The 26,675-nt window shown below is 43.9% G+C and overlaps 1 protein-coding gene across 2 annotated transcripts in view; it reads right to left on the bottom strand.

Annotated features, from left to right (window-relative positions):
• PWWP3A (PWWP domain containing 3A, DNA repair factor) overlaps positions 1 to 26,346 on the bottom strand; it is a 95,358-nt gene extending 69,012 nt beyond the window's left edge. Inside the window, exons 1-4 of one of the 2 annotated variants that reach the window (XM_033953825.1) lie at positions 26,169 to 26,346; positions 20,374 to 20,493; positions 18,249 to 18,328; positions 646 to 716 (exon numbers count right to left, since the gene is read on the bottom strand). In XM_033953825.1, coding sequence (XP_033809716.1) covers positions 646 to 716; positions 18,249 to 18,328; positions 20,374 to 20,436 — 214 coding nt within the window. In that variant the 5' untranslated portion in view covers positions 20,437 to 20,493; positions 26,169 to 26,346. The remainder of the gene's footprint in view (positions 1 to 645; positions 717 to 18,248; positions 18,329 to 20,373; positions 20,494 to 26,168) is intronic. The other variant, XM_033953824.1, reaches the window with a different exon arrangement.
• Between the last annotated feature and the right edge of the window lie 329 nt (positions 26,347 to 26,675).

Here is a 26,675-nt window from a genome sequence, read left to right as displayed (position 1 = left end):
ATAGACAATAAGAAAGATATGAAAAGTATTCTAGTTAGAAAAATGAGGACTGCAGCCAGTTTAGGTTATGTTACCCGATTGGCAATCTGAAGGTCCTTCATACTCACTTAGCTCCTTTTGCTATGAAGGCTATATATTGTGTAATGTTGTAAATGATATATGTAAACCAACAAGAAGCTACAGAGTACAGATCATTCTTATGTTTCTAATAAATGAAGTGACACTGTTCTTCTCTCATCTTCTCATAGTTCTTTTTCGATCAGTCACACTCCCACATTTCTAGAGCCATCAGAAGCGGTACTCTAAATACAAAGTTTATAGAGTTTCTTTGCCGCTGGGCTTCCTCTTTGGCTGACCCCAGCGGCAAAGAAACTCTATAAACTTTGTATTTAGAGTACCGCTTCTGATGGCTCTAGAAATGTGGGAGTGTGACTGATCAAAAAAGAACTATGAGAAGATGAGAGAAGAACAGTGTCACTTCATTTATTAGAAACATAAGAATGATTTTGGGGGGTCTGTAGCTTCTTGTTGGTTTAGATATAACAGACCGCAAATAAATATATTTTGACCAGTTTAAGTAAGTGATATATAGACATTAATAGTAGCTGTGATACTATTATTTGGTTAATAGATATAAACATTTACCTAATTTAGTGGCAATGTTTTCTACTTGTGATTTGTCCAAGGGCCTGGTATCTGCACACTTCACCTTGATCCTGCAAAAAGAACCAGAAAACCAGATCTAGCAGCTAGTTAATGCTATGAAAACATCTATTTTCAGAGTCTTCTGGTGTACTTCAGTGTTTAACAATTATTACATATGTTACACTTTTTCAAAATCTTTAAATGGATTGCTGCCCATCTTTGCTTTTACAGCCTAGCTGTCCCTGGCTCCTTCACCATGCACACAAGTAAAGAAGAACTTCCCAGACCTGTACTGAGGACCCACAGCCAACGTGATTCCAAAATATCCACATTGAACACATTTATTTTATTTATTGGGTCTTATTAACCATCTTTTCATGTAGATTCACCCAAAGCAGTTTTACAATACATTGAATAGTAAATCAGGTAATCTTAAGTATTTTCCCTATCCGTCATTGTTCATCCTTTCCCCAACCTTTTTATTTTTATTGTAATCCCCGATTTCCTCTTTCTCCATGTTCCCAATTGTTTTCCTTTACATTTTGTCTTTTTGTTCTTACCCTATTTAATTTGTGTGTTTTTCTTTTGTTTAAAATTTTTAATTGTAAACTGCTTAGATTTGCCTTCTGGCTTTATATTTGCGGTATATTAAATAAATTGAACTTGCATTTAACTGTAGTCCCTGGGGGTTAAGAGACTTGCCCAGGGTCACAAGTAGCAGTGCTAGGATTGAACTCACAACCTCAGGGTGCTAAGGCAGCAGCTCTATTCACTAGGCTACTCCTCCACTCCTACCAGTTGGTTATAGTCTTAACTATCTGAGTGAGTTTGTTGTTTTTCTTGAATCTATACAGTTGATCTGATCAATGGCCACAAAACATTTTGCATGTTCCAACAGTAAAAGTAACTAATGCTGCTGCTCCTTCTATAGTCACATTTGATGTAGAACTTGGTCCCCTCTGTCATGCAACCTCCTGGTTAATTTGGCAGCTCTTGTAAAAAAACATTGACATCAACAAACCTCACCACGCTAAGTGGCGGCACTTCTAAACACAAGTTATCTATGGATCGCAACATGCGAGATGGCTGGTAGAGATGAAGTAAAGAGCGCAAAACAGGACAATCATATTTCAACAGCTTAAAAATAATGCAAAGAACTTTAAATTCAACATGAACACCGACAGAATAGGTGTAATATGTTCAAATCTGGATGCCCGCACAATCGCACATGTGGCAGCATCTTGAACCAGTTGGAGGGCCTATACCACATAGTTAAGCTCTAGAACTCGTTGCCTGAGGATGTGGTAACAGCGGTTAATGTAGATGGGTTTAAAAAAGTTTGGACAAGTTTCTGGAAGAAAGATCCATAGTCTGCTTTTGAGACAGACATGGGGGAAGCCCCTGCTTGCACTGGGATCAGTAGCATGGAATGTTGCTATTGTTTGGGTTTCTGCCAGATGCTTGTGATCTGAATAGCCACTGTGGAAACAGGATACTGGACTAGATGGATCACTGGTCTGACCCAGTATGGCTATTCTTATGTTCACCATCTATCTTCCCTCTATCTGTCCATCTCCCCTCTGTGTATCCATCCCCTATCCTCCCCCATATTCAGCATCTTCCCTGTGTCTCTATTCCCCCCCCCTGTGATCAGCATTGCCACTTGGTATCCCTATCCCACCCCTTTCCAACACTTCTCTGTGACACCATCCCTATGTTCATTTAATGCTCAGCATCTTTCTTTGTCTCTCTCACACCCCTCTTTTCCCTTCTACCTACACTCCCCACTCTGGAGCTACTTTCCCTCTCAGTCCAGCAGCATTTCTCTTTCACGGCCTATCCTTACTTGCCCAATTGTTGTCAGTAGCAGCAACAAAACAACTGAAACAGGCAGCTTTACAACTTGCTAGTTCATGCCCCACCTCTGTAAAACAGGAAGTTGAATTCAAGGAAGCAGGATACAGCCTAGCAAAGGCCTCAAAAATGCCTGTTTCAATTGCTGCACTGCCACTACTGTCGGTGATTAAGCAAGTGAGGATGGACCATGGGGAGGGAAACAGAAAGGGATTGCAGATGGATTGGAGGGGGGGAGGAGAGGTGCATACCTCCTAAGGTCTCACATACCCCTTGGAATATGCATACCATTGTTGGAACCTCTAGTGTAGGTTAAAGTGAGGCATTTTAAAATCAACGTAGTAATGATAAATAAAGAATGTTAGACCAAAACTATGAACTATACTACAAACTGAAGACAACACTTCTGCCGTTTCTTCTTAAGATTAAACTCAAAAAACATATTTCTTCCATGAAGCATGTGGTTTGAAGTGGCACTGTGCTGTCTGGTTGCACGCAGAATTTTAGCTTATTGGCTGTGTATGCTCTTTCTTCTTCTTTGTCTCTTCCCTTTGCAACTGTAGTTCTTTTTTGGATATATGTACCTTTGAATTGTAAACCACTTTGATAAGATACTGCTTTGGAGAAAACTAAGTCTGAAATAAACTTGGAAATTCAAAAGACAAAGTCAAGATTTTAATGTAAATCTATTCCAAATATCCTTAAACATGCAGACTTTGAACACACTGTGAGGAGATAACAAGAAGTAAGACCCCACAACTCAAAGACAAAGTACCACTTGCTTCCAGAAGAAAGTTATAGAACGAGCACACATTCTTTCAATGGAAAGCACAACCCCCTAGAATTCCTTAGTCTGGATACTCCTTCCTCAATAAACAAGCCCAAGAAAAAGAAGTTTATTATTGCTGAGGGAGTCTGAGATTTAGAAAGGTTATGAATATGGAAAAGAAGGATGGAGCAAGGGAGAGAGGTCAACCGGAAGCAGACACACAAAAATCTGTGCTTAACTACTTTATGTGCCAATGCCACCTATGGTAAATAAGAAACATACTAAAATGACTTCTAGTTGAAAGAAGAAACCAATTCATCCTAATTTAGGTTGACATTCCTACCATGTCTTGAAGAATGCTAGGCAAACTCCGTATGTCTAAGAGCTGTCAAAGAAAGAAGCTATGGTTTGAGCAAAAGGCAGGCAGGAGTAGCTGTTCGATCTTCTAACATGGGTCTTCCTGTTGAAGCTTGACACAGGATGAACAAGAAGCAAGATTTGCTATTTTGATCAAGCAGCAAAGAATCCGATGAACAGAGCTCTTGGCATACAACCCAAGCTTTAGGTACAGCTGGAGAAAAATATCGCCTTCTAATACAGAATAAGTCGCCATTTTCACTTGGTACAGTACCATAAAACAACAGTATAGTCTGGTGAAAACTGGTGCAGTAAAAAGAAAAAGCCCCATTTCTTTTGAGTTTGGAACAAGAGTCAGCAGATAATAAAACTGCCATTTAAACTTTTAAGAAAGCAGCAGCGAAGACCAAGCAGAATGTAAAAGGTAGGAGAAGAACTCAGACTCCTTCAAGTATCACCCCAGCTTCAAGACAATTTTGTTGTGCAAATCTCCAAGGAAAACCTCCTGCTTTATTGATACAGTTGTCCAACTGGATCAGCAGCTGCCTCAGAAAATAGCCCATGTGCTGCACTGTTGGATTATCACCATTTACTGGAGACAGAGAAAAATACAGTATGTATATGTCTGCACAGTGCCCCTTAAGAGCCAAATCAAACTGAAAAATTTATATCTCCATTCACTGGCTAATGCACACAGCACCCACAGGTTGTAGACCGGTATGGCAAGATGTGAGGAATTATGGTTTATATACTTTTCTTCTATGAATTTGTCCAAACCTTTTAAAACTCTGCTATGCCATTAGCTTTTACCAAATTCTCTGGCTAGATAGGGGAGACAAAGTGTGTTATCTCCCAATGGCCGCGTGCCATATGCAGAAGGAATCCACTCCGGATTTTTTCTATGACTCTCCTCTACTGCATTGGGAGCTCTAGTACCACCTGCAATTAGTACCCAAGCACCAAGAGCTCTAACACAGACTGTGAAGTAGGAATACCAACAGGAACATTCCCCCAAAAAACAATTGTTCTGCTCAAAGAAGCAACAAGCAAAACTCAAATAACGAACAAGAGCATTAAAAGGAGCTCAGGAAATACCCCTGCATGCATTAGAAACAAATATACAGAATTCTTCCCAGCCCAAGGGACTGACTGGCATCCAAGAACAACTTGGAGAAGCATAAACGGAGTAAGACAGTAGGCAGGCGCAGGAAGGACATGGCGGGAATCTAGAATGTCTCATCTATCTACTGGAAAAGATATTATCGAGATAAGTACATAATCTCTTTTTCTAGTGCAATTAGAGAAAACATTCTAGACAAGTGGGAAGTACAAAAGCAGTCCCAAAAAGCAGGATTACTGTGCCAATCCTCAAGAACAAGGATCTAAAAGTAAAGTCATATCTTGCTGCCACATCACACTAAGTTTTGGCAAACGTGAGCAGAGTAGACCAAGGAGATGCTCAATAAATCTTCTCAGGGTAGATCACCTTAGCCTCAGCCCACAAGGAGGCCATACGCCTAGTAAAATGCACCTTAATAGAAACAGGAGACCGTTTACTACAAAGAATGCAGGCTGATGAAATGGCTTATGAATTCATCTGGAAATAGTGGCCTTGGAAGCGGAAACACAGCACAAAAAGATGGTCAGAGAGGTGAAACTCATTTGTGACCTCTAGATAGTGCAGAAGATCTCTGTAGACATTCAATCACTGCAAAATAGGGTCCTGTTTCTTAGAACTAGTAGACTGAAAAACAGGCAAACACACCGTCTGAGTAACATGGAATGCTGACACTACCATCGACTGAAACAAAGGAAATGTGCGGAAAGAGATCCCCCACCTCTGAAATCCTCAGGAAAGGCTCTCTACAAGACAGAGCCTGGAGTTCTGAGACACGTCTCGCTGAGGTAATAGCAATCAGAAAAACCGCCTTTAGTGACAGGTCCAAGAGAGAAGCAGCTTGCTGAGGCTCAAACGGAACCGTGAGAAGGCCAGACAAAAAAAAAATAAAAAAAATTAAGGTCCCACGAATGGAACGGTTGTTTGATTGAAGGTCTAATGCAAAGAGCATCTTTCAAAAATCTGGTCATGTCAGGGAAGACACAAGCGAAGGACTACGATCCCAGGTCTTGAAACAAGACAGCCCAGCAAAGTGGACCCAAAAGGAAGTCATGGCAAGGCCCATATAAAGGCCTGCCTGGAGAAAGGCTAGTGCCACTAAAACTGGAGCAGAAAATGGCTCCACACTTGTCTGGTCGCACCAAAGTTGAAAAGCATTCCACTCCTAAACATAGGCAGACAGAGTCATATGCCACTGCTGTTGCATTGTCAGAGAATACATGGACCGCTTGGCCTTCCAGAGACATCTGCAATTTCACCAGAGCCAAGCAAATGGCCCACAGATCCAAGAGGTTGAGTGACCATTTCCTCCGATAGGGTGTCCAATGCCCCTGAACGGAATGACGGTTGCCATGGGCTCCCCAACAATGGAGACTTCTTAGACTTCAGAAGAGTAGAAACGACTACATCAGAATATCCTTTGTGCTGCAACGCTTCGCGCACAAGAACCATGCCATAAGAGCAAAGTGATATGGATCCTCCATGCAGAGTGAATCCTGAGATAGAAGGTCTGAACAGCTCATAACCGAAGGATGCAACCTATGCGAAGACGCAGTTCTGTGTAGCACGGTCTGCAAAACCAGTCCGGAGCCACCAGAATGGCCCTTCCCTGATGAGTCGCAATCCGGTGTAGGACCCAAACTATCATGAGCCAGCGAGAAAAAAAAAAATGTACAGTAGAACTTCTTGCAACCACAGCTGTACTAGGGCATCTAGGCCCTCATTTCTAGGCTCCGAGTCATGACCAAGAACAAAGCAGCTTTCGAGGTCTCTGCCATTGACAGTAGGTTAACGTGAGGCAGACCCCAGCGCTGCACAATGGCTTGAAACGCCACCAAGGACAGCGCCCACTCGCTCGGATCCAATATTTCCTGCTGAGGAAGTCTGCTTGAACAATATCAACTCCCATCACATGAGCTGATGCTCTGCCTAGAGAAAGAGCAGGCGAGCTTCCTGAGCCAAAGAAACACTCTTTGTTCCTTCCTGGTGATTGACATATGCCACCGCTGTCAATTGTCAGAGAATACTCAGATCGCTTGGCCTTCCAGAGTCATCTACAATTTCACCAGAGCTAAGCGAATGGCCCACAGATCCAAGTGGTTGAGTGACCATTTCCTCTGATAGGGCGTCCAATACCCCTGAATGGGACGATGGTTGCAATGGGCTCCTCAACAGCAGAGACTGGTATCTCAACTGGCATCTCCCCAACAGCAGATACTGTCATCACAATCACCCAAGACGCAATCTGCAGTGGCATGCCCCTGGAGAGGACTGCGGAAGGGGCCACCAATTCATGCTGGCTCGGGCCTCCAGAGTCCAACGAAGAGCTGCCTGCAATGCTTCCATCTGCAGAGCCCAGTGTGATTGCAGTACACATACTGCAGAGGACGCATATGCACCCTTGCCCAAGGGACCACATCTATAGAAGCCAACATGGACCCCAGGACCTGGAGATAGTCCCACGGAGCTGCTTTTTCCAGAAGACAAGAGAGCCGAGAGAACAGCTGCTGTCTGTGTGCCTCTGAAAGATAAACTCAGCCAGTTGCTGTGTCGAACAAGACTCCCAGATACTCCAGGGACTGCGACAGGGTCAAAAGCTTTTCCTGTAATTCACAATCCAACCCAGGCCTTCCAGGACTTGGACCATCTGATCCACCATGTGTCGACCCTTGGCCAACGAGGAGTTCTAATCAGCCAATCATCCAAATATGGGAACACCTGCAGCCTCATCTTCCTCAAGTGAGCTGCCACAAACATCATCACCTTGGTAAAGGAACGGGGTGTCGTAGCCAGGCCAAAAAGTAGAAAACTGAGCAGAGCTGAAAACTGGTAATGATCCTCCAGAACATAAAACCTGAAGAATTTCCAGTGTGCCTGATAAATGGAAATATGTAAGGAAGCCGGTGATATCCAGAGAGGCAAGGACAAAAACACCAAATAAAATAAGAAAAAGCGGAGAGCAGAACAGAAACACTCCTTCAGAAACACTCCTTCAGAATTGCTAGGCTAAAAGATGCTGGGAACAAATATGTGGAGAGTGATGAGGAGAAAGCAAATGTGCTAAACAAATACTTCTGTTCTGTGTTTACAGAAGAAAATCCTGGAGAAGGACCGAGATTGTCTGGCAAAGTTACACGAGAAAATGGAGTAGATTCTGCGCCGTTCACGGAGGAGGGTGTTTATGAGCAACTTGAAAAACTGAAGGTGAACAAAGCGATGGGACCAGACGGGATCCATCCCAGGATACTAAGGGAGCTCAGAGAGGTTCTGGCGAGTCCTATTAAAGACTTGTTCAACAAATCTCTGGAGACGGGAGTGATTCCTGGGGATTGGAGGAGAGCGGATGTGGTCCCTATTCATAAAAGTGGTCACAGGGATGAAGCAGGAAACTACAGGCCGGTGAGCCTCACTTCAGTTGTTGGAAAAATAATGGAAGTGTTGCTGAAAGAAAGGATAGTGTACTTCCTTGAATCTAATGGGTTACAGGATCCGAGGCAACATGGCTTTACAAAAGGTAAATCGTGCCAAACGAACCTGATTGAATTTTTTGATTGGGTGACCAGAGAGCTGGATCGAGGACATATGCTAGATGTAATTTACTTGGATTTCAGCAAAGCCTTTGATACAGTTCCTCATAGGAGGCTGTTGAACAAACTGGAAGGGCTGAAGTTAGGACCCAAAGTGGTGAACTGGGTCAGAAACTGGCTGTCGGACAGACGCCAGAGGGTGGTGGTTAATGGAAGTCGCTCGAAGGAAGGAAAGGTGACTAGTGGAGTCCCTCAGGGTTCGGTGTTGGGGCCAATCCTGTTCAATATGTATGTGAGTGATATTGCTAAAGGGTTAGAAGGAAAAATGTGCCTTTTTGCAGATGATACCAAGATTTGTAACAGAGTAGACACCGAAGAGGGAGTGGAAAATATGAAAAAGGATCTGCAAAAGTTAGAGGAATGGTCTAATGCCTGGCAACTAAAATTCAATGCAAAGAAATGCAGAGTAATGCATTTGGGGATTAATAATAGGAAGGAACCGTATATGCTGGGAGGAGAGAAGCTGATATGCACGGACGGGGAGAGGGACCTTGGGGTGATAGTGTCCGAAGATCTAAAGGCAAAAAACAGTGTGACAAGGCAGTGGCTGCTGCCAGAAGGATGCTGGGCTGTATAAAGAGAGGCGTAGTCAGTAGAAGGAAGAAGGTGTTGATGCCCCTGTACAGGTCATTGGTGAGGCCCCACTTGGAGTATTGTGTTCAGTTTTGGAGACCGTATCTGGCGAAAGACGTAAGAAGACTTGAGGCGGTCCAGAGGAGGGCGACGAAAATGATAGGAGGCTTGCGCCAGAAGACGTATGAGGAGAGACTGGAAGCCCTGAATATGTATACCCTAGAGGAAAGGAGAGACAGGGGAGATATGATTCAGACGTTCAAATACTTGAAGGGTATTAACGTAGAACAAAATCTTTTCCAGAGAAAGGAAAATGGTAAAACCAGAGGACATAATTTGAGGTTGAGGGGTGGTAGATTCAGGGGCAATGTTAGGAAATTCTACTTTACGGAGAGGGTAGTGGATGACTGGAATGCGCTCCCGAGAGAGGTGGTGGAGAGTAAAACTGTGACTGAGTTCAAAGAAGCGTGGGATGAACACAGAAGATTTAGAATCAGAAAATAATATCAAATATTGAACTAGGCCAGTTACTGGGCAGACTTGCACGGTCTGTGTCTGTGTATGGCCGTTTGGTGGAGGATGGGCAGGGGAGGGCTTCAATGGCTGGGAGGGTGTAGATGGGCTGGCGTAAGTCTTAACAGAGATTTTGGCAGTTGGAACCCAAGCACAGTACTGGGCAAAGCTTTGGATTCTTGCCCAGAAATAGCTAAGAAGAAAAATTAAAAAAAATTAAATTAAAAAAAATTAAAAAAATTTTTAAATTGAATCAGGTTGGGCAGACTGGATGGACCATTCGAGTCTTTATCTACCGTCATCTACTATGTTACTATGTTAAGTGCAGAAAGGAAAAACTGCAAGTGGTGCTAGAGCTCCCAGTGAAGTAAAGTCACAGAAAAAAATCTGGATGGGCTCCTTCTGCATATGGAAACAAATAGGAGAAACTGCCTTCACACCAGTAAACAGCAAACAAAACAACAAAGGTGACCAATTGGTGCTTAGTCTCTTTTATTATGATGGACTCGACAATTGTGTTTCGGCCCACAAGGGCCTGCCTCAGGAATCTAAAATGTAACAAAAATATACAATTATATCAGCATCCTCTTTATTAGAAAAGAATCATAAAAACGTTGATAAATCATATATGATATACAACACATAACAAAATAAAAAATATCATAAATGATAATTCCTAAAACATAAAAATGAACATGAATATATCATATATAGACCATGTATATCACAATAAACATTTAAAACTTCATATTACAATTATAACCCCCCTCCAATTTTTAATAATGTCCAAAATAAATATTTATAAACACAAAGTTTATGATTAAAAACAGAGAATTATATATGGCTAAGTGAAAACCATAAATAAAATAAAATATATTGACTCACAAAACCCAGTGGGTATAAGATATCACTCATGTTATCATACCTTGTGGTAATCAGATCGTTCAAAATCCACAAAATTTTAAAAACATTCTATAAAACACCGAGATATGAGAGAAAAGAAAGAAGAAATGAAGAGGAAAAGGAAACAAATGTATAATTTACCCGTTGTAGAAAAAATAAATATACAGATTTAACATTATCTGCAATCAAATATCAAGAAACAAATTAAACATATTATGGTAGGAAAACAACTCCTCAAATTCTCATAGGGCCATCTTTTGTCACACTTTTATATAAGAGCTAACCAAATAAATAGTAAGAAAAAAAAATCAATAATAAATAGTAATAAATAGTAAAGAACATGCCTGCAGGTATCACATGATAAGAACTGGTATCATAAAATATGGAATGCGGCCATTGGGAGATAACCCACCTGTCTAGAATGTCACCTCTTGCACTGGAGATGCACTTAACTTAATTGCATGCCCGCTAGATACCTGTTCTACTTTATTGATTCTATAGACTTCTTATATATCTCCCTTCAGCCATTTTTTCTTTAAGTTCTAACCTCTTTAGGAACCTCTAACCAGGAACAGTTCCATGAGGAGTATAAAAGGAATTAAGAGCATACTCTAGGAAATACCTTATATACTTGAATATAAACCGGGATTCTGGGGCCCAAAAATGGGGGTCCCAGTTTATATTCGGGCCAATGCCCCTTCCCAGAATTATTGTAGGCCCTGCCGGGCTCTGCACCCTGCTCCCCTCCTCGCACAGCTCTGCACCCTGCTCCCCTCCTCGCACAGCTTCATCGGACGTATCAGCACAATGAGGCTCCCTGGTGGCCACTGGCTCTCCATAGCCACAGCGATATCACTCCAGGGCGGGAAACGAGCAGGAACCCCGGAAGAAAAGCCAAGGGAATGCTTCTGCCCTGCCCCACACAACCAGCTAAATATACGGCCCACCAATGGCCAAAGCCTTCGATTGGTAACCGAAGAGGAAATGTTGATCGCATCTCTCACCGTCCGCCTCTCCTATTGGTCAGCACTAATTGCATGAGGTTTCCAGAGAACAAGCCCCTCTAGCCCCTTCTTGCTTCCACCCCCCTCCATTCGCTATCAGACAAAAAACAAGCCGCACCGCCCCCAGCCCCATGCCATTGGACAGAGGCCGAGACTCTTCACCCAGGCCCCCTGCCAACTGGACAGATTAATTGGGAAAGCAAGAGGACAGTAACCCCTCCCTTCACACACAGATTCATGTAACTTTATTGATATGATGGATTTACATGCCTGAACGAGCTAACTTTTCCGGACAGATAGAAGCGCTGGATGCTGGCCTTGTCATAGTGGGGGAGCTCACGGACTCCCACTCATACATCAGAGACACACTCCTTCTTCTCCTCCCCCTCCCCCAAAAGCAGCAGTTTCATTGGATGGACCCAGTTCCAGGAGGGAGATTCCTTGGCCAGTCATCCCAAAGCATTCTGGGATTTGTAGTCCCTGCTTCTACCCATTCAGAAATCAGTGCTGAAGGTCCCATGTCAGAAAGCCATGTGTGACCTATCCTTCCATTCATAACCGTGCTCCCCACTGCTCATCATCCCAAGTGTATCCCCCACCCTGCCAGGTTGGGCAGGCAACCTGTTTGTGTCTTTGTTTAAATTGTAAGCTTTTTCAAGCAATGACTGTCTCTTTTGTGACTCTGTACAGCCTTGCGTACATCTGCTTAACGTTCTAGAAGTAAGGAAGCTGCTTAGCGGGAGGGAGGTACAGTGGGTACAGTGTCTGATAGGAAGGGAGCTGGATGCAGAGCTTAGCGTGGAGGTGGCTGGGTGCAGAGCCTGACAGGGCAAGGAACTTGAATATTAAGCCGCCTGACATTCGAGTCAACCACTTTTCCTCCTTTTTGGGGGGAAAAAGGGGGTCTCAACTTATATTCAAGTATATACGGTACATTACACAGTTTATCATGTAAAGCTTAAAAGATTATTGAACACATACTTTTTTCAGAAATATGTACAGTGCTCCCCCGGTCATTTGCAGTCGGCGATTCGCAGTCCCAGTCATTCGTGGTATTTTCCGACCGCGAATGACCGGGCAGGAGAGGGCAGCCGGAGAGGCAGGAGAGAGCAGCTGGAGCGCCGGCGAGTGAAAGAACTCATTCATGGTATGCTCCAACTGCCTCTTCCTGCACTAAAGTCGGGCCTCACTAATCAGGAGCTGCATGTCAAAGCAGTTCCTGATTGATGAGGCCTGACTTTAGTGCAGGAAGAGGCGGTCGGAACATACCGTGAGTGATTTCCTTCACTCACCGGCGCTCCGACTGCTCTCCCCCGCTAAAAACCATATTCGCGGTTTTTCAAGATTCACGTGGGTTCCTGGAACAGAATATCGGGGGAGTACTGTAATCTCCTAAATTGGAAATCATGATTTGTTAACCTAATAGATGCTGGTAGGGAATTCCGACTGATGCAGCCTGATAAAACTAAGAAGGACTGATAGAATTTAACAAAGGTTGTCCCAATCACCTCTGGAAAACTGAGTTAACATTTGATTTCTAGTGATATGTACTCTATTACTACATGCATCACTTTATACTTGTTCAAGTTAAATTAAATCTGCCATTTAAGAACATAAGAATAACCTTACTAGGTAAGACCAGTGATCCATCTAACCCAGTATTCCATCTTCACGGTGGCCAATCCAGGTCACAAGTTCCTGACAAAAAGTCAAAGAGTAGCAACATTTCATGCTACTGATCCAGGGCAAGCAGAAGCTTCCACCATGTTTGCCTCAATAGCAGACTAAGGACTTTTCCTCCAGGAACTTGTCCAAAACTGCTCTTACCACATCCTCTGGCAATGTATTCCAGAGGTTTAACTATTTTCTAAGTGAAAAAATATTATCTCCTATTGGTTTTAAAAGTACTTCCCTGTAACTTCAGAAAGTATTCCCTAGTCTTTATAATTTTTGATGGAGTAAAAAAAAAAATTGATCTACTTGTACCTCAGGATTTTCTAGACTTCAAACCTATCTCCTCTCAGCTGTCGCTTTTTCAAAGCTGAAGAGCCCTAACCTTAGTCTTTTCTCATACGAGAGGAGCTCCATCCCCTTTATCATCTTGGTTGCTCTTCTTTGAACCCTTTCTAGTCCTTTTTTGAGATAAGGCAGCCATAACTGAACACAAACTGAAAGTGAGGTTGCACCATGGAGCGATACAGAGGTACACCCAATCTCCATCTCGTAAGGTCTTCCTGCAATTTTTTACATTCTTCTTGTGATTTAAGAGCTCTGAATGTAATCAATACATTTGATCACGTCCTTCACGCATTATTCCTATTTCCTAGTCAATTATAGTTCAAGAGGCAAAAGTCCCAACATAGTTCCGTCGATAACCCAACTATTCACACTTCTCCATTGAAAATACTGACAACTGTGTGTTTACATTTACATCTGCTCTAAATCATGCAGATTTTCTGGGTTAATATACATAAATACAAACGCCATCCGTTCCTAAAATGTTTCCACTCAATTCAGATAAAATTGCACATTTATAGTAATACATATATAACATTCTGCACATACTAAATAGGCAATTTTATAAAATGTAAATGTCCATGTATAAAACATATGGCCTTTAAAATTACCCTCTCTGGGGGTAATTTAATAAGTGACAAGCATGTAGAACAGCAATTTATACAATGAGCTGCTTATAATCCTGCCTTAGCATACACATGCATAAAAGCAGAAACTAGGAAAACTGCATCTATACTGCAGAAACATACAAGTTATGGGGGAACAGGGGACAAGATCAGCACAAGTGCAAGATATATGCAGAATTGCCAATTCTTACTGGTACACACACATGCAAAGTTTCTCCTGCCTTGGAAAAGGTGTAACTTGGTTAAGGAGCTTTTGAGGAGACAATTTTATAAAAATGTATATAGGAACATATCTTTATAAAATAGGCACAATATATACTCCCTATTTAACTTCACAGCCAGGTGACCAGTTACAAAATTACTTATTGTGGATAATCTGAAAGCCTAACTGGCTCTGAAGTCCCTGGACAGGTTTGGGAAGCCCTCAGGTCAAGTTCCTCTTTCATGGTCCACAGAGCTGGCTTTTTTCAGGACCACAGCCAAGTTTCTTCCCAAATAGCCAGTAGTCTGGGTTTTTAAGTTTCCTAGCTGGTCTCACCCTGCTATCATCCTTTTCCCTTTCCTAGAGCCCCACATTCATTGGCTGGTTTCCACTTGCATTTTATTTTATTTATTTTTTTCTTTTAGCACTTTCCACTGTAGCTCTATCCTCATTTTAGTGCAGAAACTTCATGTGCTATGAAAGAAAGATTAGGTTCTTACCTTTCTTGTAGATGTGTCTAGTGGTCCTGAAACGATAGGGTGCTGTATCCCAACTCGCAAGTTATTTGCAGAAAACTGTCAATCATATTTTCAACTTTGCCTCCTTCCCAGGGAGATGCTCCTGCTCCCTCAGTTCGTACAAAAGCAATCAAGTAGCACTGTAATAAGACATATAACTGGAAGGAGAGAAATGGGGAAAAAATCCCTACAGTTCTGTTCTGCTCTGTAACAAACATAGTACTCAACATCAGGAATACTGCCTTGACTGTTAAGATCCAAAAAGAAAACCTCCCATAAGGGCTCATACAGAGCTATACAGAGACCTTGCAAGATGATGTTAAGGGTCTAGGAAGGGAAAGGGTCCAGGAAGGAAAGGGTAAAGGACAGAAGGGCACAACCGCAGAGCCCCTTTAATGAACTGGGCGATATCTGGGAAAGAGGCCAATGAGCTCCTCTCCTTCCCCCTCCCACTCAAGGGCAGAATCTTTGAGAGCCTCAAAAATTGCCCTGTCCCGAACTCTGGGCCATCCAGTCTGCTGTTTGGTAAGGCCTTGGGGTGATGGTTCTCAACACTGGCTATCAGATCATCTAGGTCCTTGCTAAAGAGCATCTGCCCCTGAAAAGGAAGCCTGCTTAATATAGCTTTAGAGGCAGAGTCACCTGCCCACTGTCTGATCCAGAGCATCCATCAGATGAAGATAGCATAGGCCGAGACCTTGCTCATGACTCCGATATCTTACATTGAATCCACTATATAATTCACCCCAGATTTGGGGGGGGATCGTCGTCAACCTAAGAGTTTGAGGTTCAAGATAAGCAGGTGTAGCAAGCACTTGCCATAAAGAGACACAGTGGCTGCTTTAATTCCTAGAGCCAAAGCTTCAAATTGCTGCTTGAGGAACAAGTCCACTTTGCAGTCCTGAGCATCTTTCAACATCACCCCTCCTTCACTAGGCATGGAAGTTTATTTAGTGTAAATCTTCAGTTGAACAAAGAGCCGCTGAAAATCTAGCACCATCGGATAAAGCTTGGCCATAGTCTTAGCCACTCACAATGACCCTTTTGGTGACTCCCAGTGGTCTATGACTAGCTTGGTGATGTCTGGATGCGAGGGACAGAGCTGCTCATAACTGAGCACTGAGATGAAGAAATTGAAGGGACTTCCAGCTTTAATTTTCACAGTGAGGTGGAAATAATGCCCGAGAGAGTAAAGGCTTTGAACAGTCTGCACCACCACTACTACTACTACTACTACTACCACCACCATCACCACCACCATGGGACTACCCCTGATCCAGGGCCACCACTGTTTCTTGACCACCGTTCTCATTCAAAGAAGTAGACTCTGCCAGAGAAACTTCATCCTGAGACAAACTGGTATGGAATTTGACTTTACAATCTATAACAGACTGAATCTCCTGATCCAGGTCTGCATCCTCATCTGGTCGGGGTGCATGTTGAGGGGAGTTCCCCTGCACTACTACCCCTGGTGCACTGCAAACAGATGCTGATAACTCTCGGCAGTTCAAACAGGTATTCCACATAAGGCCCACAAAATCTGGAGTAAAGCCTTGTACTGGGGTTCTTGAAGACCCCAGCAGGGACCTCCTGCTAGTCCTCCTGGGCTTCGAGGCACCCATGTGACTACACTTGGCCAAATCACCTTTGGAAGGGCCCGGAAAGGGTCTCTTCTCCTCGGAATGCACCTCTTGCAGATCCCCAGCCCTGGATGACTTGGAAGACTGAGCCCAAAGCTCCTGCCCTGTCCCCGTGAACTCCGTCACTTACAGGACATGGACACTCCCCAGCTGGCCATCAAGTGCAAATCTGGCATGATATAAGGGTAAGAAGGCCTGAGAAGTCCATCCCTGTTGATTTTAGGCAATGGGGTTTGAGGCAGATGGAGGCTTCAGAAAAAAAACATCATTTAAAATCCAAGATGGCTGCAACCAGTAAAATTACACCAAAACGGCCCATGGGGACATCCCTGAAAGTCAGAATATGCAGGGAAAGGTGTTTTAGAGGTGGGGCTCCCTAGGCTCTGGTTGCAGAAACCTTTAAAAATTAGTTTTGGAAACGCCCTCCTCCCTCCTCCGATTTTCCCCATAGGCTATAATAGCTTTATTCACCATGCCATACAGTACCCACCTGCCTCAGCAGAGGATTTCAGCAGGAAAAATGGAGAAGAATTCTACCTCACAAATTTGCTGGACAAACCTGGTCTTCTGGTTGCCGGTCAGACTGAGCCTCAACACCCAGAAAACTGCACCGCGAAGGGGGAGGAAGACCACACAGCTGGGCCACTGTTAGTCCCAGTCAAGCTGGGAAGGAGCCAAACAGCCTGAGTTCAAGCTCCAGAATAAATCAGGGATGCAAGCAGCTACGCAGGGACAGCCCCTGAGCTCATAAAATATAAAACAGGTTGACTAGCTAGGTGACCCCAAGGACTGTTCCTGCTAGCAGCAGATCTCCGTGGCACAGGTCTGCGTCTTCTCCAAGGTAGAAGTCCCAACAGCAGGAACCTCTGGGTACCGAGCCTCCAAACAAACACTGAGAAAAACCTCCCCAAAAATAATAAAACTGCAGAGCAGATCAGAAGCACTTCTGAGCAACTTGCTTGCAGAAAACAAACTGAGGGAGCAGGAGCAGCTCCCTGAGAAGGAGGCAGAGTTAAAAACTGTAGCCGGCAAGCTCCAGGCCGAGTGCCTGGGATCACTGGCAACAAGTAAACTCTTGTGAGTCGCTGCGGGCTTCACAAGGATATGTTATTTTAGCGTTCAATGAAAGGGACATCATCCAAAAAGTAATAGGCCCAGTGTCAAAGGACCTCTCCTCCTGCTGTTCCTCTCTCTTCTGATTTTCTAGGAGCCTAGTTTTCAGGGATAGCAGCTTGCAGCCCCGCCCCCAACCCTCAGGTGGAAAGGATTTCCGGTGATTCACTTTAGGACACAGAGGGGGATGGGAATCTACCACTGCTGCTCTCTTACTCCCTCTACAGGCCCTAGAAGGAAATTCAGTCTGAGAGACAGAAATTGGTGTATAAGGCAGATTATGGGCAGGGTCTGGATTAGCACTGGGACCTGCACTAGGGACACTCATAGCAGGCATAGTCTGCTTATCACAGAACACAACTGACAGTTTTCTGCAAGCAACTTGCAAGTTGGGATACAGAACTCTATTATTTCAGGACCACTAGACACATTGCACAAGAACTACTTTTAGCAAAAGGATAATTCAGAGATGTTTATAAGTAGGTTATACAATGAAATTTCAGAAATCATTAATTCTGAATATTTAATCATGGAAAAGTAGGATTGATCTGTTTGCTAAAATATGGATAAATTACATATATAATGGTGATGGGACAATGAAGGCAGTGCTTATCTCATTCTCAACCTTTTAAGAGGGAATTTACCAATACAGTCCTAATTTCTTACAGAACATATCCACCAAATATGTCATCACTGCCCTTTTCCAAGAATGCTAATGTGTTATTAATGGCTAAATTCTACTGTCATAAAAGCATCAGAAACACTGTTTTCTCTTTAAAAAGATTATAGTTTTAGAATGAACACAACTTACTGTTCTTCCACAACAAGAATCTCCACATTCAGGTTGTCCAATTCCAAGGTTCTCCTGGATACTCCAGTTCTGCACAAGATCTGATTTAGAAAGTATAAAATGTGCCTTGAGTGTACATCTGCTGAATAGGAAGACCTTTCAGTTGGTAAGGTGTGTTCACTAAGTGTCATAATATATATTTAATTTCTTATAAACTGCTAATCATGGTATTCAGGCAGTATGTCTATCAATTAGTCCTGTTCACACCAATTATGTACAAGTGCTTAATTTTTTTAAAAAATTTAAAGGATATGGTAAGAACATAAGAAGTTGCCTCCACTGGGTCAGACCAAAGGTCCATCGCGCCCAGCGGTCCGCTCCTGCGGCGGCCCATCAGGTCTATGACCTGTGAAGTAGTTCCTGACCATTTCTATAACCTACCTCTGCTTCTATCTGTACCCCTCAATCCCCTTATCCTTTAGGAACCTATCTAAACCTTCCTTGAACCCCTGTACTGTGCTCTGGCCTATCACAACCTCTGGAAGTGCGTTCCATGTATCCACCACTCTCTGGGTAAAAAAGAACTTCCTAGCATTTGTTCTAAACCTGTCCCCTTTCAATTTCTCCGAGTGACCCCTAGTACTTGTGGTTCCCCACAGTCTGAAGAATCTGTCCCTGTCTACTTTCTCTATGCCCTTCAGGATTTTGAAGGTTTCTATCATGTTTCCTCTAAGTCTCCTCTTCTCTAGGGAGAACAGCCCCAGCATTTTCAACCTGTCAGCGTATGAAAAGTTTTCCATACCTTTTATCAGTTTAGTTGCTCTTCTCTGGACCCCCTCAAGTACTGCCATGTCCTTCTTGAGGTATGGCGACTAGTACTGGACACAGTACTCCAGGTGCGGGCGCACCATTGCATGATATAGCGGCATGATGACTTTCTTCGTCCTGGTTGTGATACCCTTTTTAATGATACCCAACATTCTGTTCGCTTTCTTTGAGGCTATCGCACACTGTGCCAATGCTTTCAATGTTGTGTCCACCATCACCCCCAGGTCTCTTTCAATATCAGAAAACACCTTAAACCAGGGGTGTCCAACCTTTTGGCTTCATTGGGCCGCATTGGCAGAAAATAATGTTTCTGGGGCCGCACAAACTTTCAAATGCTGCAACAAGACACAGGAGGGAGCCAGCAAGATGGTAAACACCCGGGGGCAGCAGAGGAAAACACTGCATCACCCTCAACCGGGGCCGCACAAAATACTTCACGGGGCCGCAGGTTGGACACCCCTGCCTTAAACATTCTTATCCCAAACTCAGGTATCATGGGCAAACTCAGGTATCATGGGCAAACTCAGGTATCAGGTATCATGGGCAAACTCAGGTATCAGGGGCAAACATGACAATAGTTAACAATCCTGCAAATCTTGTACAGAATCTTTACACAGGAACTCCCAATATGTTCATCTTTCTTTAATCATAAATGCAATACATTTGCCATCAATTTAAATTATAGCTTCTTATCAGTGTCAATGACTTGCCATTGAACAGATCTCTGGTCAGAGTTAAGAGGCTCCAAAATCACTTAACTTGAAAGTCCAGACTTGTTTTCAACCCATATCTCTTATAGTAGCATCCATGTGAACTCTAAGGTAGAGAATGACACGAGGACAAATTTGTCCCCGTCTCTATGGGATCTATCTCCATTCCCGCTCTATCCTCATCTGCACAAGCCTCGAACACTTTAAAGTCATAAATGTCCGAGGCTTGTGCAGATGAGGACTATGCTTGCAGGAAAAAGATGAGATGAAGGGTGTCATACCTAATGTAGGAATGAGCCAGGACTTATGAAGGGATGAAGCACAAAAAAATATTACAAATAAACACATACAAAAAATAAATATTCTGTGCAAAAATCTTGACAATTGTGCATACAACTCCCATACTGTACACAACTGTATCTAGGGGCTGTGAAACAGGTCTCCTGGGCTGGCTTAAGATATCAAGATTTCTTATATGGACATTCCCAATGGAAGACAACTACAGAAATTGTATATATTGCACACCAGCAGAAAAATCATCATTGTGCAAAACCTGAGAAATATTAATGGGCCACAGTTTGAGCTCTGGCCCAAGCATTCATGCTCACCTTGGCTGGCCAAAATCGTTTCCGCCATTTGCACAGAATATACTCTGGATCAGCCATTCTCATTTCATGGAGGAACAAGACTTGGTCCTCCTGTAGAAACCTACTGAGACCAGCCGTTTCCTATAGTACAAGAAAATGATGTATATTGAGTAAAAATATGTAAAATACAAGCCCACAGGGAACTTCTGTATATTGAAACTAATCTATGGTAGAACATGTATCCAAGAAGGTGAAATACTCAAATTGCAAGCTGAACTAAGAAAGGGTATGAAGCTGAGAACTGCTGGATGTGCTTTTTCCATCCAAGACTTCACACACCTTTCCAACGACAGCAGTCAAGCACCTAGATCCCTCTGCAATAGAAACTAATATATATGCAAACCAGCCACTCCTGAGCCATAGATCATAATCTGAGCAGTACTTCCTATATCTGAAAGCAGCAACCATCACAGGAAATAAAACTCTCAACCTAGGAAACAACACATGGATGACTCGAACCCCCCACCCCCCAACATAGTCCTTACCAGAGGCACTGCCCAAGGGAGGAAGCAGAAGGGAAGAGGAAGGCCCCTCCGCACTTGCTCGACATCCGCTTCTCCAGAGCTCTTAGCCACGATGACTTGCTCACAGCAAGCAGAGGAGCCAACTGGTAGGGTACCACCAAGAATCTCCCCAAATTACAAGCGACTGTTGCCATTTTATTGGATTTATGACATCACTTAATTCATTATTAAACATACATGGTTAAAAACATCTTCCAATTAAATTACAATTGCATCATTAAGGTTCAATGATAAATTGCATACTCCAGCAATATTCTTTTGATCACATGATTTCTTCCCAATCTTATTTCATTAGTAATTTCCCCCAGCAACAATAATGACTTAGTTATCACATGCTGGGGGTGTTCTATTTCAGTGCATTGCACATTTTATAACATGCACATTTAGGTCACATTGACCTTGTTCACATGCTCTAGGATTTAGGCACTTCCTCTGTTCTGATAATGGAACAGGATGTAGCTGGGTCAAACATCTAACCAAGCAATATTCGTTTTACTGTAACTCTGAAGCATTTCTATATCCTTTAACTATATCTATATCTATATCACATATATACACACACACATATACTGGTGTCTTTTCTCAGGTTTCCCAGGCAAGGGGTGTCTCAAACATATTGGGTAATGGGCCCACCCCTTATATCCTGCTTAAGTCAATGCAGTCCTCAAGATCCCCCCGCTCAGACTTCCCTGTCATCCGGGACCTTTCGCAAGGCCCAATTGCCAAGGAAGAAACAGACCACTTTGGTTTTATAGCTTGGTTCTTGAGCACAAAGCCTTACTGCACAAAGGTTATTCAGACTGGCTGATTTATTTATTTCAATATTTATAAACCACTTATAATGTAAATAGTTTATATTCAGGTACTCAAGCATTTGTCCCAACCTGTCCTGGTAGGCTCACAATCTATCTAATATACCTGGGGCAATGGGGATTAAGTGACTTGCCCAGGATCACAAGGAGCAGCGTGGGATTTGAACCCACAACCTCGGGGTGCTGAGGCTGTAGCTCTAACCATTGCGTCACACACTTCCCACTTGATGATAACCACCCTACTAAGATCTAAAAAGCAGTCCACTTTGGCAGCCTATCTGGTAAAGCTGCAGACTTAAATAAATGAGGAACTGTGGGATAATCCTCAGGTTCCAAACCCCAGAGGGATCCGCAGATCCAGCACACAGTTCCTAATCTCCCATCCCAGGAAGCGCTGCATCTGTAAAATAAGGGGTCAGCAAGCTGGTCATCCGCATCAGGATCCCCCAGATCAGGATGCTAAGAACACTGGCAGGTTGAGCTGAGGACATGTCCAAAGGTGCAACGCTACTGAGAGATGCCTCAGAGGTGGATTGGGACTGTGCAGGGGGAGAACACCGGCTTTGGAACTTGTTCCACCAAAATTTCATAAAGTCGGAGAAAGTGTCCGGCTCCTGGGGCTTAGAGTCACCCTCAGATGACTTAACTTTGTGTTTCTTTGGCTGCGGAGAGTCTGCAGCCAGGGACTCAGAACTAGCAGCTGTGCCAAGCCCCGAAAGTAAAGAAGGCCACCCCACCAGGCTAGCTGAGCGTTTAAGTCACCTGCTTCAGCAGGGGAAGAGGCTGAGCCTGACACTGCCACCTCCCCCAGCTGCGCCACATGGCACAAGGACACTGAAAGCACTAAATTTGTGCAATCCTGGCATGAATCCAGATGAGGAGAGCCCAAGGACTCCATCCCAACAGGTTTTGAGGCAAAAATTGCAGTTTTAGAGAAGAAGGGAACTTTAGAAATAAAAAAAGGATTGCTAAAGATCCAAGATGGCCACCATCAAGAAATTTGCACCAAAATCAGGATTTTTTTTTTTTTTTTTTTTTACAGTTACCAAAGACAAAAACCAGGGATTTTATGATTTTTCAGGTGAGGGGATATAGGGGAACACACAGAAACTCTGAAATCTCCACTTTTCAAACCTTCCCCAATTCACCTCACAGGCTGAAACGCACTGTAACCTGATTGTGGATCTGTGCTGCAGCCTGCCTCAGCTCTCTAACAGCAGCCGGATGACAGAATCACTGCCTCATGCTGGGAATACCTCTGCAAAGCTGATCTTCGGTCTGCCAGTCAGACCCTAAGCCTGACTGCACCTCTACCCCTGCGGACCAACGAATGTGCACTTAGATGGGCAAAGGGGAGAAGACTCCGCCAAGTTTCCTAAGGGCACCCAATAGCCTGCACTTGACCCCTGCTTAACAGTAGGCGAGACCACTTCAGGGACGGCTCTGAGCTAACAGGTACCCAATTGGGATTGACCTGTCAGCTACAGACTGAAGTCTGTGTGTTCTCAAAGCAGGCAGAGTTGAAAAATGCTCCCAGCACCAGAAACCCCGAGAAAGGGATGAAAAATACTACGAATAAAATTATAAAATGTGGAGGCATGACAAACACTCCTGCAGAAGGGAAGAACTGCAGCTGGAACTAAGAAGCCCTGTGAAGAACAGCAGAGGCAAAACGAAAAATCTGGAATGGATTCCTTCTGCAGATGGCACGCAGCCATGGGGACCCTCCTCAACTGTCTAAAATGTCTCACCTAATGCACTGGAACTAGAATTATTGAGATGTAAGGAAACCTATGCACAGCTGTATAAAAATGGGGGGAAATGCGACATCTGGAAAGCCATGTATATTAACACCCATAGTATGGAAAATAAAGTTCCAGATCTCAAGGTGATAATGAATAAATGCCAATTTGGATTTAGTGGCAGCCTTGGAGTTGTGTTGCATAAAGTACTGTAAATGATATACAAGACTACAGTCCATTCAGGAAGAATGGGCTAGAAAGTAAGTAGCACCACATATAAAAAATATTAGACCAGAACTGCAGGGCTTATATGGTGAGGAGAAGGCCATGTGGGTTAATTTATAAAGAGTAAATGGAACATCTATTTATATTGGTTAAATGTTAGCGCCAGCAGCCTGGGATCCATCCTGGTTAAGGTGGAGTCCGTCCTTTCGGAACAAGCTCCCCCTTTCCCAGAAGGTTGCCTAGTTCCTAACAAATCTAAATCCCTCATCCCTGCACCATCATTGCTCTACCTGCCTCTTGGGTCCTGCGCATGGAACTGGGAGCATGTCTGAAAATGCAACCCTGGAGGATCTGGATTTCAGCTTTCTACCTAAGAGCTCCTTTTATCAAGCCGCGCTAGCGGGGTTAACGTGCACGACTTTTCATCACGCGCTAACCCCTGCACTGGCTAAAAACTACCGCCTGCTCAAGAGGAGGCGGTAGCGGCTAGCGGTTTAACGCACACTATTACACGCGTTAAACCGCTAGTGCGGCTTGATAAAAGGAGCCCTAAATTTGGCTTCCAGAACCTCCCTCCCGCATTTTCCTACATCATTGGTACCTACGTGTACCAGGACAGTTGGCTCCTCCCCAGCACTATCCGCCACCTTTGTGCAGGCAAGTGAACAAGTGATCCTCACGTCCACCAGCCACCCAGCTATCTACATGCTTAATAAGCAAATCTCCAACTACACTTCTCTCTCTGTATTCACTGTGATAGGGGATTAAAAGAACCGCAAATACAGAAAAAAACACAAATAACTTTTTCTTATGTTATTCACTGTTTTCCATTAAAAACCTTCGTGAATATAGTGAAACCGTGAATAATATGGTGGGAGACCTAGCCTGTTCCTGAAGGAGAGGCAAAACACAGTGACGAAAGTGCTGGGAATCAGTGATTTTCTCTGTAAACGCTTGGAATTAGCTATTTCTCTATGCAAGCTGATGTAATTTGGGGGGGAGGAGCCAGCAAGCTAAAAACCGTGAATAATCGAACCCGTGAATGCTGAAACTGCGAATACGGAGGGAGAAGTGTACAACAGCTGTCCTAACTTTTCCCTCTTAGGCAGAAGCCCCTGGAGACACATCCTCGGTGCGAGAGGATATTGCATCACCTGGTGGGCGGGTCCTAGCTACAGGATTATTTCCTACTTCACCAGGGTGATGCTCTCCTTCTAGGACAGTGTTTTTTCAACCTTTTTACACCTATGGACCGGCAGAAATAAAATAATTATTCTGTGGACCGGTGGTTGAAGAACACTGGGCTAAGTTGTGGGCCAGGCCCCGCCCATCTCTACCCAATCTCCACCCCAGACCCCGCCTCCTTAATAGTACTAATTGCACCTTGCGCGTCCTGTGCCTCATCTGGAAGCCTTCCCACTGACATTGCAACGTCAGAGAGAAGGCTTCCGGTACAGGCGCAGGACGCCCGTAGGAGCCACTGCCCGTGGCTTTGTGCACTGAATCAGTGAGGAAGAGGGAGCTGGCTCGAAGATAACGCCACATCGATCGCATCATGGACCGGCGGTTGAAGAACACTGTTTTGGGCCTGATGCATGTGCTGGCCCTGTGGACCGGCAGGAAATTTCTGTGGACCGGCACTGGTCCATGGACCGGTGGTTGAAGAACACTGTTCTAGGAGACCTCTCGCCTCCAAAGAGAAGCTCTATTTATCACAATGATGAATGTTAGCAGACTGAGATCATGCTCCACATACACTGGCTTAGGAATCTATGGTCATGGTCTATGAAAAATTTCACTTTTTTTTTTTTTTTTTAACTAATACAGTATGTTTTTTGGTGTGAAACTGACTACTACCAAGCCAGCCTTCTTTTTCTCACTATCTTCTAATGATATGTGTGCCAGTATCTTGCTGTCTTCAAGCTCTCCAACTCTACCTGTCAGTTTTTATCTTTTTCTATTAATTTACACTAAACAGCTGAATAAATTTCACAAACTAAGACAGAGAGAGAAAGCTGTTCGAGTCCAGGACCAGAAAATTCTAATACATTCCGTTTCATGCCATTCAAACAAGCTCACTAAAAATGCAGAGCATTTTTTCTGCATTATTATTTTAAAAGACTGACAATTTTATGCATAAATTGCAGACTTTAACAGACCTGCCAAAGCAATGAATTCAGAAAACTGAATGCTCCCCAAATCCCTCTAAACTCTGTAATGAAATTCTCCTTAAATCGAAGTGGCATTCTGGAAAACTTCAAAGGCAACGAAATGAGGTCAGGGCTATGCTGACAAAGAGGGAGAGAAGTCAAACAAAAGCACAAAGACATGCAGCTGTGTGACAGGTGTACCTGGTGTACTTAACATTCATCCCATGAATTTACTTAAGTTTCTGTAACAAAGCAACCTGGATTCGTCCCTCTTCCTGTACTTTTTTTCCCTTCAATACATACTTGTACAGTTAGAGGCCAGAGAGCGTCAGGATAACAAATCCTACTCCTGGCGGAATCTCAGGCAGAATTTCGGTCCTCCGCCTCTGCGGCCCGAATCGCAGCCGGGAACATCTCTCTTCAAGAGTCCCTCTACCGCGGTTTTTCGCCTGAAGAAAGAGGAAGTGACATCATCGAGGGCGGGACCGCGATAGAGGGAAGCTTGCCTAGGCAGGTTGCCTAAATCAGTGTCCCTGAGGTATACAGGACGGATTGGGGACAATGAGGAGAGATTGAGAAGTGCTGGCTGGGGAGGATAGGGTGATAGATGTTGACTCGGGGTAGTGGGCATAGGGGTGAGAGAGATGCGGTCTGGGTGGAGACAGGGGTGAGGAACATGTTAATTGGGGAGGGCAGGGGGAGGGAGATGTTGGCTAGGGGGAGGGTGAATAACATTTTGGCTAGGGGGACAGGGGTGGGGAGATGTTGGCGGTGGGGGGGGGGGGCAGGCGTAAGGGAGATGGCTATGGG

The sequence above is a fragment of the Geotrypetes seraphini genome, chromosome 8, assembly GCF_902459505.1.
Source record: "Geotrypetes seraphini chromosome 8, aGeoSer1.1, whole genome shotgun sequence".
NCBI lineage: Eukaryota > Metazoa > Chordata > Amphibia > Gymnophiona > Dermophiidae > Geotrypetes > Geotrypetes seraphini.
Note: the sequence above shows the minus strand (reverse complement) of the source record. Positions and strands in the feature narration are given on the sequence as shown.